Source organism: Malurus melanocephalus, unplaced genomic scaffold, assembly GCF_030028575.1.
Source record: "Malurus melanocephalus ecotype Western Australia unplaced genomic scaffold, MMel_1.1 scaffold_0, whole genome shotgun sequence".
Classification (NCBI taxonomy): Eukaryota; Metazoa; Chordata; class Aves; order Passeriformes; family Maluridae; genus Malurus; species Malurus melanocephalus.
The window spans coordinates 10561088-10573944 of record NW_026623232.1 but is presented as its reverse complement, the minus strand read 5'-3'; the positions used below and the strand labels follow the sequence as shown (position 1 = coordinate 10573944).

Genomic DNA, 12857 nt, shown 5'->3' with positions numbered 1-12857 from the left:
AATCTCTTCAGAGATACACATTACATAATAACGACATCTCATTCTGTGAAGGTGAATTCAATTCACAACAGTATTTTTTTCAACAAGATGCATCATTAACAAAACATTGATCTCCTTCTCATTACATAGTAAATGGTGGTGATTAAAATGACATTTCTTTGCTTACACGTATTTATTCAAATGGCTCAGGTGGGTAAAAAGATAGATAGAACTTTTCCTGCAAGACAGTAGTTTGGGATTCTCGGCAAGGATTCCAAACTACATGCAGCACAAACATCTTCCAATTTTTTCTGGAGTACTTGGAAAATTACTTGCATTATATGAATCTAAGTCTAGCCTACAGATCCCRCATGCTCTTAAAGTGCAGGCACATGTAGCATCATATCAAGTGACTCTTTTATTCTTAATGAACTGGATTTTCAGTAACAAACACAATTTTTTAATTACTAGTGGGCTGAAACCCAGGCACTTCACATTCAGTGTCAGATATGTAAATGTTAATTTCTATTTCTCTCTGACATTTCTGACACTTGCACTCAGTGTTTCAATGATATTTTGGATTAATAGTGCATTACAATTCAATCCTCTTAAAAGAATGCTATGCAATAAATTGACAGTGTACAACTATAATCATTTGATACTAGATTAAAAAGCTTAATAGCAGTACATTTGGAAATGATTATGAGCTATGTCAACAACAGCAAAATATTTTTGGTGTGTGTTATTGATTAACTGGAGAGTTTAACTCCGGATCTAATCGCACAACAGCTAGTAGGGTTGCAGAAAATTCAGTAACTGTTTAATCAACTATTCATTATTGACATAAACYTCTTTCAAACTAACTTTTTGGCTTGAAGCAGACATTTTAATTCCATTTCAGTTGGGTGCATAATGTAGCAATGAAATATACTGACACTTTATTAATTGAATAAAGAGATTCTTTCCCTGGGTGAATTGCCAAAAAACTTCTGCAACCTTTATCTCTTTCTGAAAACTTAAACAATATGTACCCAAACCTGATCCTTCCCACGCTGTGCAGTAAAATAAGAACCACAGAAGAAAAAATTTGGATAGGGTAATAGGGAAAGTATAATTAGGAAAATATTTGACGAATAAATATTACAGACAATCATATGGACAATATAATCTTTCTCTTGATATGACAAAACACCTCAGCACTACAGATTTACATTTCTAGAAAAAGTATCCAAAGTCCTCTTGATATTTTATTTTTATGTCGTTTCACSAAATACATTTTCTTTCTATTCACCCAAATGCATAAACAACCATCTCAGGAGTTTAAAATGTCAATTGATGTTCAACAAAACCTGTTTTGTCAAGTATTTTCATCTTCTTCTGTTAATGGACAGTCTTTTGTAACTTATACTCAAACCTCAGGACTTTGAACTTTCTAGGCAATTCAGCTACCTGATGTAGTTTCAGCTAACACTCAGGCTCCAATAAGTTCCATTAACATGAATTCATTACATTCAGAGACCTCATCATATTGACAGATGAGGGACTCAGTTTTAAGAATTAGAATGTTTTGCTTCTCAAAAAWGATAGCAATCCACATCTTGGTATTTGCCAATTATCATTCCAAACTATCACCCCTGTAAGAAAGGATTCCTCCCTCTTAAACAACTATTAATGCTTCACTTCTGTACTTGTGAGGGTCTACCTGGATGCTTAGTTTAGCAGAATACTGACATAAGTAACTGAATCATACATAATAAAATCTAAAAAAGGAACACAAGAGTTACTTACATTTTTTACGTCATTTTCATGGTGAAAGATATATTCAAACAATGCCTGTCAGAAGAATATTTAAAACATTRTCATATTTGAATAGAAAAATTTATAATATTCTTTTAGAGGAATACAGAATCAGATTATTCTAAGTAGAAACTAATKATTTGTGAAAACAATCACATTCACATGTAACAAATGCTGACATTCACATTTATTTAAGACTCCAACAGAAAAAAACTGCAAATGTGCTACACTGTCATCATAGGAAAACATCTAATTCCTAATTTGTTGCAAAACATTAGTGGGATTTCCTCTTATCTTTGGAGCTTAACATCACCTTAAAACAAAAAAAGGCAGCTATAACTTGAAAGTGAAAATATATTTGAGAATCTGGTAGCATTTTCATGACTTTTTAACCGTAAAATCAACCAGTGATCTAAAAAAAGCTTTTTGCTATGGGGACTCAGGTGGTGYTCAGGTAGTGCTGAACCTACTTAAATTAAACACAGGTTATTAAGAATGCAAGCTGAGCAAATTTTGCCTTTGGAAAAAAGAATTTTTAAGCTCTGCAATATTTTGGCACCTCAAAAGGAAAAAAAATTCTTTTTAAGAATTATTTGTCAGTGATAAATAAATGCTAATAATATTGTGCTTCTCGAACTCCAACACACCAACATAATATCAAAGTTTAAAGAAGTCACGTGCATCAGCTGTGCTGTGGTTAACTGCTTATAAGCCTACAACAACTGCACAGCAGAATAACTGCACAAAGTGCAGTATAACTCCTGTACAAAGTGCATTAAGTCATCCTGCCTTGTAGCAGTTCTGCACTAGAATATTAAATGAGTATATATCAGGTAATGGGGGTGGCATTTTCAGTGAATAAAATGACATTGAAAGACACCAGATAACTAAATGGAGACTGGAAGCCTCTGTTCCTAAAAATGTATCATGGGTGATAGTAACACAAGGKTCAATTGAGTTGAACCTTGACCTTCTTCTGCATCCAAATCCCAGGTCTTAATTGCTTCAAAAGAACAGAACATTTTTYTAAATTTGCTTAATTCATTCTAAAAAACTAGGAGAAAATATTGCCCCATGAGGAAAGAAATACAGAATAAGACCTTAGTCTCCTAAGGGGTTCCATGACCCTTCTGCCACATTTTCTCAGACAAAATTCTTAAAATATTTACCTTCAAGAAACAAGAGAATTACTAATGAATTGTCATATCTGCTAAGGAAAGTAAACCACAACCTACTTCTCTTTTAATTTCAGTCAGAAAAGACCCTGAACATACGATTAAAAGACATTACAGAATCATAAAAAGTAACACATTTACAGGGAGCTTCGTACCGGTGGATAAGAAAAGAATAGACAATAAAGAAGTAGTAGGGCATTTTCCCCTCTAGTTCAATAACAGGGAAACATTCAGCAAAAGTGTGTAAATCTAAAGTGACAAAAAAGATGTTTTTTTTGCATGGCTGGCACGAGGAATTTACTGCTGTTCTGCACAGACTCTGACCTTCAAAAGGATTTAAGAGACTGAACATTCACTTGGATAAAAATATCTAGAGTTCTCTAAGTGAGTCTATTAAAAATCAAGCTAAGAAAGATAAAACTTTCCATTTCRCACCACAGAACAGTTGCTAACTGGGATTTACCAAAGGCTTTCTCTGGAAACATGTGATACCTTGTATGCCTACTATGGTGTTTCCTGGGATAATCTTTAACATGGCTATGGTGAGTCGAAGAGAAGCCACATTCCTGTATGCTTCAAAACATTGGAAAACCTCAGACAGACAAGCTATCTTAAGAAAAAGATACAGTGAGGATACTTTGSAAACATGTAAGAAAGAAATATTTAGGAGGCATTCACATACAAACATGAATAGACTGGCTAATTAATGTGTATTTAATAGCTGCAAGATTTATCACCTTTTTGCACTGGGAGAGGTGACAGCTCAAAAAGTTTTAAAACTTTAATCAATTATTCTTAACAGAAAGTGCAGTCTGCATTCTCACCTCCTGCTTTGGTTTTAGCCTAAATGCTGTTTTGTTTAAAAAAAAAGTTATAATTCCATGCAGCTCTAAATTTAAACTCAGATCTTACATTCTGWGTGAAATGTTAATGTCATAATGTATTAGCTTCATAATACTGATGAGTACACTTGCTGCCTATGGATGTTTCTATGACTGTTGATTTACATTGTTGGCTTAAGACTTTTCATACGAAACTGAAGAAAGACAARTCTGCCACAGAAAATGCTACTTAAAACCCAAAATTGTTGAAAATATGTATGTTTCTCATTCCTGAGAGCCGTTGTTGAGAGTATTTCCTCTGAAAGCYAACCTACCTATTTAAATAATATGTAGTTACCAACCCCAATTAAAAGCTAGCTGTCTTCAAGCAGAATAACTAAGCCTAGCTTCTTRTGAATTTGTCTTGTGTTTCTCAGTCCTTCCCAGGTTTCTTACATCCCCCGTTTTCCAGACTGTAATGGATTTATAATGATGTATCTTCGGGCAGTTTGCCGGCAAGGACATAATTAGACAAAAAGCATGCAGTATTTTTTCAGCACTAATAAAAAACTGATTTATAAGTGCCCTCAAATGATAGTCTGGAAGTCTTTGATTACCTCACTAGACTAGAACTTACTATATTTGATACCAATTCTTCTGCCTAGTTTCGTTAAGAGGCCATGGGACTATGATGCAAGGAGTGGGTAAAGAACACAGTGCAATTAAACGGGATTTATTTCCTTYGAAAACCTGAAATGCAATGTCTAGATCAGGCTTTGAAAAGCAAAGGAATTTCCTGGTAACTTATGAAAAATTGTTGAGCAAAGTTTTGGACTGGAAGAGTTAATTTYCACCAGCACATTATTAGATACTGCCAGTTTTCTTAACAGTGTTCACCACTAAGTTTCTCAAAATAGACTGAATTCATACTGATTGTTCACCTTTAGGCTGGGAGCCAAATATAAATCCCTTCTGCTACCTAGAGATAGTTGTTTGATACCTTGTTCAAAATGAGCTGTGGGCCTCAGACCAACAGCTGTTTTTTTATGAATGCACTATGCACAGAAAACRTGACAACCATAGAGCTAACTGGTTGTGTTGGGGAAAGATTCAACTGAAAGGCAACCGAATGATAAATCTCAACACAACTTTTAGCTCCCTGCCACTCAGAGCTGAAATCTGTAAGTTGGGCAGATAAACTGGATAAACCTGCTCTACTGCCAGATTGTTTCAATGACTGAGAATCAGATGATCTCAACTGAAAATGAAGAAGTATTCTGACAAAAAAAAAATGGTATCGTTTTATATAAAAAGTGTTAACTCACTCCAAAAAAACAGAGGAAACAATCCAAATGTTTTGAATTTTTTTTTTAAAAAATTGCCATCTATTTGCCATCTATTTGCACACAGAACCATATTTCCAGACACTAAGAAGGTTCYGTTGGTTTTTTGCTCCTGGGTTCTTTTTTCTTTTTTTAGTTCCCCTTCATCACTCCTATAGGTGCAGTTCAAAGTTATTTACCAGTGGGATAGTTCACCCTATACAAGTGCTTTTCGTAGGTTATACTTTCATCACAATCTCTTTAGATATACCTTCAATTTCAAATCTGGTAAACACCGTCAAAAGATAAGTAACACACTGTTTTTCTGAAATTCATATCTAAACTATTGTTCCATCATAATTTTTATCCCCAATCCCATGTACAGTTACATTAGAATGACATTAGAAATGACATTAGAATGACATTAGAAGGACATTAGAAGGACATTAGAAAACAAGAAAAAGATCGCAACACTAAACAAAATAGTTACATACCTTTGCCAGTTTGGGTTTCTGAGCATATTTTGATAAATTCAGTCGAGACAGATTTATGAAAGGGCCATCTGGACTTGTTAGCATTGAAGCCTGAGGGAGAAAAAGAAGCTTTTTAAGTGGGAAGATCCCCTACAATTTCCTTGAAGATTTTCAAAATATTATTAGTTTACAAAAAACCCGAAGATTCCAAACAAAACWTTTGTACAGTCACTGCTCCACTGTSCAGTACAGACTCTTCCTTTGTCTTCCCTCTCTCCACTATTTCCATACAGTGCCTAAGCATGTAGCTTGGTAGTGGGGATACATAACCAAGAAATACTTAGGAAGATTAGCTCCTACCTGTAATAGTGAGAAGATGGCACATTTGGCCATTAATGTCATGTTAATATGTACATATTCATGCTGGTTGMAGTTTATTAATTTTGCCAATAGAAMAGGATGGAACTARTATAAATTTTTTAGCAATTGTTTTGCAGTAGAAGCTTATGGTGAAATCATGTCAGAGCCTTTTCATGGCCTTCCATGAACACAAATGTATCTCAAGGAGCCTGTGAATTTGGAATTATTACAAATCCTGGTAAACTTGTGAATTTATGTACTTTWAAAAATGTAAACAGACTAGAAAGGCACAAGAAATAATATTTACAAAATCTACCTTGAAAAGAATTTAAAAAATACTCGCTTCCTTCAACACTGAGTTTAGATGCAGCTTTTAAGTATACTACAGTGCCATTGTGCCAGATACTGAGATCAGAGGGAAGCAACTCACTGTGCCCAGCCTGACGTATCCCCCAGAAGCACTGGTGATTGGACGAGCTGTGAGAGCTGTTCGAGGTGTTCTGATCGCCTGTTCCATGGTACTTGGCCGTCCACTTTGTGTACTGGGTCTCACAAATCCTGTAATAGGTCTTCCTGACTGAGTTACTGGCCTAAAGATGTTAAGAACATTATCTTTATGTTAAGTGRTATTTATTGACAGAGAATTCAAACAATTATACCTGAAGCATTGAATTTTCAGAAGTTAAATTTAGGATTTGTGTATTTTTAACTCATCATATTTTTWAAAAATATACCATCACGTACCTAACCGCTGGGCTGGGCCCTCCACCTTGGCTAGTTCCAGGAAGTTTCAAAGATGTTCCTGGTCCTACAAAATAAGAGCATTTCTCATGTCACATTGAGAAATTACTCCCTTGTCCAGAGGACTTCAAACATGATTGTGTTTTACAATAAACAATAAGCCAGAAATAGGGAAAGTGGCTTTCAACTTTTCAGACTAGCAGACAAATGTATTACTCTTTCCAAACACTTTTTTAAACTATTGCTGTAATATGAAAGAGGCAAGACAAAATTCTTTTTTTCAGACATGTTTTTTAATAATTACAGCTGTTTTGAGTTTCTGGTATACTAGGAGAATGCTTACAAGATATAGAAAGGTTTAAGAAAAGTGTTTCAAGACTCAACTCAAAAAATAAAAGATATAGTTCAGAATGAGAAGATTGTTTGACTTATGAAAGAGAAGATCACTAGATTAATGATAGATTTAACTATTTAATTTGAACATATGATTTGAAAATAAAAGATTAGTATCAGGGATAAGATGTTCACACAGAAGCAACAGGTGGAGTTACAGCTGATAATTCCAACTAAAGATATGGCACAATGATAAAAACTAGCAAATTTAATAATTTAAAAAAGACTGCAGGGGATTCTCTATCTTTGGAAACTGCTTATATTTTCTGAAAAACTATATACCAGCTCAGGCACATCTAGCAGATTTGAAGCACTAATGCAAAGTCCTGTCTCAATGACTGAGGAGTGCAGACTACACTACTGTAATGATTTTCTTTGGTTTTGATATCTGTGGCACACTATCCAGAAATTCATCTTTTTTTGTTTCAATACAGTACGAATATATTTTTCCAGAATGCCTTATTTCTAAATAGTATTCATTAAATTATTTTTCTTGGAAGGTAATCTCTATCACAGGGGGCATAAGATCAAATAAAACTCAAAATTATATTACTATGCCGTTTCAAGACAGGTATATGTAATTAGTTGATCACAATGTATAAATGTATCTTCATTACTGCTTGACTGTGACCAAGCATGTAATGACAATTTGAAAAAATGTAATCAGACAGATATGCAATTGTCTACATATATACAGAGAAGGAAAGCTTTTAACCTCAAATATCAGTTCTGGCCTATGTCCAGTTCTTCCCTTGAATTCCTTGACATGGTAGATGGCTGAGAGCCACACTTAATAATTTACATAAAAATTTCCACATGGACTGTACTAAAGAAACAGAGAAAAATACAAATAATGCCAAAAATATAGTGGAGAAATAYAGTGGAGAAATATAGTGGAGACAACTAATTATTGCCCACTTGGAAGGGAACTGATGAAGCTGAAATAGAATTGCATAGAAGAAACAATGACAGAGCTGAAGAACTGCTCTGTGAAAGAAGAGAAGAATGAAATAGAGAAAAGCAGAAGAAAGAAAATCATTTCAGATAACTGACATGATGCCAAAAGGTGATGTCTGATTGTTGTCCACACTACAGGCATATGGATAAAATCCAGAGTACACTGAGGGCAGTTTTTTTCTCCAGTTTGCCACAGTGCCTAAAAGAAGCCAAAAAGGAGTAAAAGAAACCAAGGTACTGATGGAAAAGACCAAGTGAGCATTGAAATGTAGAGGCAAAGCTGACAAAACACTATTGAACATGGTCTGAACCTACTCTGACAGGTCTAAGTATTACCTCAAGAACACATGGTGAATCTCGGCATTGCCATACAACCATAAAACAACCTAAAACTCTTTTTTAACCAATACTAAATGCCGTATCAGGTCACTTCAGTTTGCATGATTTTATGGTAGATGACATAGGAGATGGTCAAAAGAGCTCTTGTTGAGTCAATGTATTTAAGTGAAAGTCAATCTTACGTGCAACTTGAGCAATGGCATTTTCATCTAGGATCATCTCTGCGATTCCTTCTTGGTCCATATCAATTTCATCCACATAGACCATTTCTGTCAAAGCCCGTGTTTTCAGGTTCCAGGCAGCCTGAATAAGGTCAAATGAAAAGTAAAATATCTTCAAAACACAAAGTAAATAATCTGATCAGGAATTTTACCTTTTTTTATTATTATTCACTTTACAATCTTATTAGGCTTGAATAAGGTATTGACTTAAAACAGCTGAGTACACCCAACTGTCTGATGGAGGTGTAAAAGAATACTAAGYCCTCTGTTCAAAGCATCAGCTGTAAAAAACTGTAAATATATATCTTAGGTATCTCATATTATGAGAGTACTGGAACACTTTTTTAGTGACCTGAACTGACAAATTACTACATTATATGTCTCTGAGGRTAATCTGAGCAGTGTGGAAAGACAAGCATAACTCTAGCCTATGTGACAAGCTTTGTGTAGACTGTGAAAATGCCAAATCAACAGCGAGAAAAAAGAGAACAAGAGAAATCAGTGGCATCCCTACAGAAATACCAACAAAGTAAGTGCAGATCCAACCACTTTGATAATTTGATATGCTTGTAATGTACTCATAGAGCTGGCATGACAAAAGGAGTCACAAGATCAATCCCTGATCTTCCATCAGATATTGAATAGATCATCATAAATTTTCCAGAGTAAAAATTACTGCCAAAATAATTAGATTTGTTTCCTTTCTAACACAGACTACGAAATCTGCTGGAAAAGTATGTTTAATATTGGCTAAAGAGATGTTTCAAAATAGAAAAAGACTGATGCTATCTTAATAGAAATAAAGGGCAAACACATGGAAACATTTGTTCCTTAAGAGGGAGGAGAAGATCTGAAACTTGGGCTTATTTAATAATTCAAGTAATCATTTAATGAGACACTTCTAATTCATCATATATTTTCCTCYAGACTTCCCTCATACTTCTATGCAAATTTGTGTCAATCAAAAAGAAAGCATATCTAAAAATGCTGAAATATTTAACTATTCTTTTAAAGTGCTTTCTTCCAAGAAGTAAAGGAGGGCTTCAGCCAGCCAGTTCAACCACAATTAGAAACSTCTGTTCAAGAACGAAGAGAAAGGAATTCAGCAGGGTGATCTGAATCTAGACCAGACAATCATAACCCAGATCTGCTTTATTTTCTTTTAGTTTCTTCTTGTGTAGTAGGGTGACAGCCATTAATTAGCATTGTGATTTGCTGTTCAGATGTTCAACGCTTTTAATGGTTTTTCATTATTCTACAGAAGTATTTATTTGGTTGAATTTTTAACACCTTGATGGTACTCCACTCTTTTCAAAGACACATACATCTGCAGTCAACTTAACCATGTCTATACTGAGAATATGCTCCAGTCAGAGCTCTTGTATAGCCAACTACAGGCTAATTTCTTATCAGAAGTAAGAAAATCTGCCTGTAGTAATGATCTTTTCCTGGWAATTGAAAGTAGTAACTTCTCTACACTAATTACTAAAAATGAGGTCTGCTCTTTACATAAGCRTAAGTGTATTATTGTGATTTTTCCRCTAATATGTGAAAATGTGTTTTCAAAATCAGCATGTCTCTTTGCCATTACTGGGCAAATATTTGTAAAAAAAAATAGTTTCCTTAGGCACCTCTTYCAGTCTAAAGCTCCTAGTCCAAGGCTTCACAGCCAACAAAAAGAATCAAGTATCACAGTGTTCCTTAATTAAGCATCTGTCTGTAAATTAAAGTATTATCTGCTCTCTCTTTGCGGGATTGATAATTTGTTTTGTGWTAAGCAACTTGTCTGGTAGCTCATTTCAGACAACCCACACATTCACAACACAACAAATTTAGCTAGTTTAACTCATAATCAGAACAAAACTAACAATACGTAATAACAATTAAAGAGGTACAGAACTGTGATACARTGTATAAGTATACAGTATGTAATTCGAAACTCCAGAAAGAAAAGTGACAAAGTGTTTTTCACTCAGTTTGGGAGAAGTTAGTAACTGAATCGAGTATATTCTTGGTCCTGAAACGTACAAAAGCCAAACAAAAAATATAAACTTAGTATCTAAATTTAAATGTTTTCTCTGAATATGGTAACACACTTTCCCAAGAGCTTTTATTCTCYGATAATCCTTTCTATTGTAATAAATTTCATTCCACACACAATGAAAACCCTAGAACACAACTACATTGTGAGGATAATCAATAAAGTCAAGAACATATCTGGTAGTATTCCACTGAAAGCATTCTATATGTAAACAGCTTGCACGAATTCATAGAGTGTAATTAAAGACCTGTAAAATATGTTATGGAGCTGTATTTAAAGATGCAATTTCACATTGCATTTAATCTCTTCTGTCTGTGGGCTGGAGCCAAAAGATGCCATCACCTGCACCGTACCATTCCTGCCATTGCAATAGCCTAGGGCTAATGTGGACAGTTAGTAGACTTAGTAATTACACTCAGTCTTCCATCACTTTTTTAGACAATTATCATGCACCTACAAGGCCACCAGACTCTATACAAGGTAGGTAGTGAGCCTGAGATCCAAGAGCAGGAAGGGCATGGGTAACAGCCCACAATTACATGCATTAAATAAAACACTATAGTGAGCCCTAAGAGCACAGACATTGTTCTGTCTGTGAGCACACATTGTTTTTTTCCTAATCTCATCTGCAGATGAAGGTCATTCAATTCAAGGCAGATTCAATTTAGCTTTTAGAAAGCACTGAACTGCTGAATAAATATATAGGAAATATACCAGAGAAATAAAACCCTGTCAAATATAAAAGTTGCTTGCTCAAAATATGAAAAATCTTCCCCTTATCAAATGTAATGCCTTACCAATAACAAAACCCAAATTTACGCCATTGAGGACTTAACAACAAAACAAGTATTATTCAGTGTATCAGAAATTCTTCCCAATGATTGCATCTAATAATTGTATTTATGGAAAGAACTTTACCTGAACCACAGTGTATTCAGAATCAAGTTCCTGAAAAGAGAGAAAACAGAAATTGAGGAACGGAAATGCCAAACTATAAAAAATAAAAAAAAATGCATTTATACTCTGTGACCACCTCATTTTTGCACAAACATTTCTCTCTGATAMATATATCCAAATTTCCATTCTATTACATTATTTCAAATTACACACATTATGGACCTAATGAATGCTTTGCACAATGACAGTAAATTTGCAGTAAATGCATGTTTCTGATACCTGTGCTTTCTTGCTTCTGCTGGATCATGCTACCCAAATCTTAGATTAACATTCTAGCATTATGAAGCTGAAAAATGGTAGATTAAAAGAAAATGRACTTGGAAGATGTATGCAAATCTCCTAAAAATTAACCAGATTATTACACCATGGGCTTTAAAATGCCTACATAATAAAATCCATCTTCGCACATTTATTTKTAGCTGCTGGTGGTGATCACTCAACGATACCACTCAATAACACAAAAGAAAACTTCAGCACTTTTCCATGGTAGTTTTATGATGAAAATGATGTATTCATTGTATTTAGACAGTAATACTGCAAGTGAAATAAACATCAAATTAACAGCCTATTACACTACCCAAAAAGCAAAAGAAAAGTTTGCAGATTAAGTTTACTATAAGTGAAAAAACTGGAGCCTGCATCTGCTTGAGTAAACACTAACAGGAAAAAAATGTATGTTTATCACCAATTAATGTGTAATTATCCTATTATATATATAATTTACATAATATTTAAACTACCTTTCAGGACTTTTGCTGCTCACTTCCAGGGACTGAACATTCTTCCTAATGTATTACTTTACATTTAGATAAGGAAAGTTGGAGATAGATGTTACTTTCTCAAAAACATTATTAATCTTTTGTAGTATCAGATAATTTCTGCTCCTAGAGGCACTAATTTTTCCTTTAATGAAAAATTTCTTGTATTTCTGGCATTGTGTAAATCTATCACAGTTAAACCAACTATATTAGACTCAATATACAATCTTAAAGTAATTCAGACTATAAAGGGACTTCTGAAGGTCTTTAGTCCAAAGCCCTGCAAAAGCAAGGTCAGCTATGAGGTCAGTTGAGGCTGCTCAAAGCCTTGTCCAACTGGATCTTGAAAACTTGCAAGGATGGAGGCTGCACAATGCCCCTGGGCAACCTGCTCCACTGCTGACTATCCTTATCGATAAATGCTTTTCCTTGCATCAAGCCAAAGCCTCCTTCACTTCCCTGCATCACTGCAAGCGGTCCCTGGCTCCATTTTCTTGATAAGATCTGTAAGCATTAAAAGGCT

At 34.6% G+C, this 12857-nt stretch overlaps 1 protein-coding gene across 2 annotated transcripts in view; it reads right to left on the bottom strand.

Annotated features, from left to right (window-relative positions):
• TTC8 (tetratricopeptide repeat domain 8) overlaps positions 1-12857 on the bottom strand; it is a 37415-nt gene that overhangs the window by 17873 nt on the left and 6685 nt on the right. For both annotated transcript variants that reach the window (XM_057384278.1, XM_057384359.1), the window contains exons 2-7: positions 11538-11567; positions 8540-8660; positions 6672-6735; positions 6358-6517; positions 5589-5678; positions 1768-1812 (exon numbers count right to left, since the gene is read on the bottom strand). In XM_057384278.1, coding sequence (XP_057240261.1) covers positions 1768-1812; positions 5589-5678; positions 6358-6517; positions 6672-6735; positions 8540-8660; positions 11538-11567 — 510 coding nt within the window. The remainder of the gene's footprint in view (positions 1-1767; positions 1813-5588; positions 5679-6357; positions 6518-6671; positions 6736-8539; positions 8661-11537; positions 11568-12857) is intronic.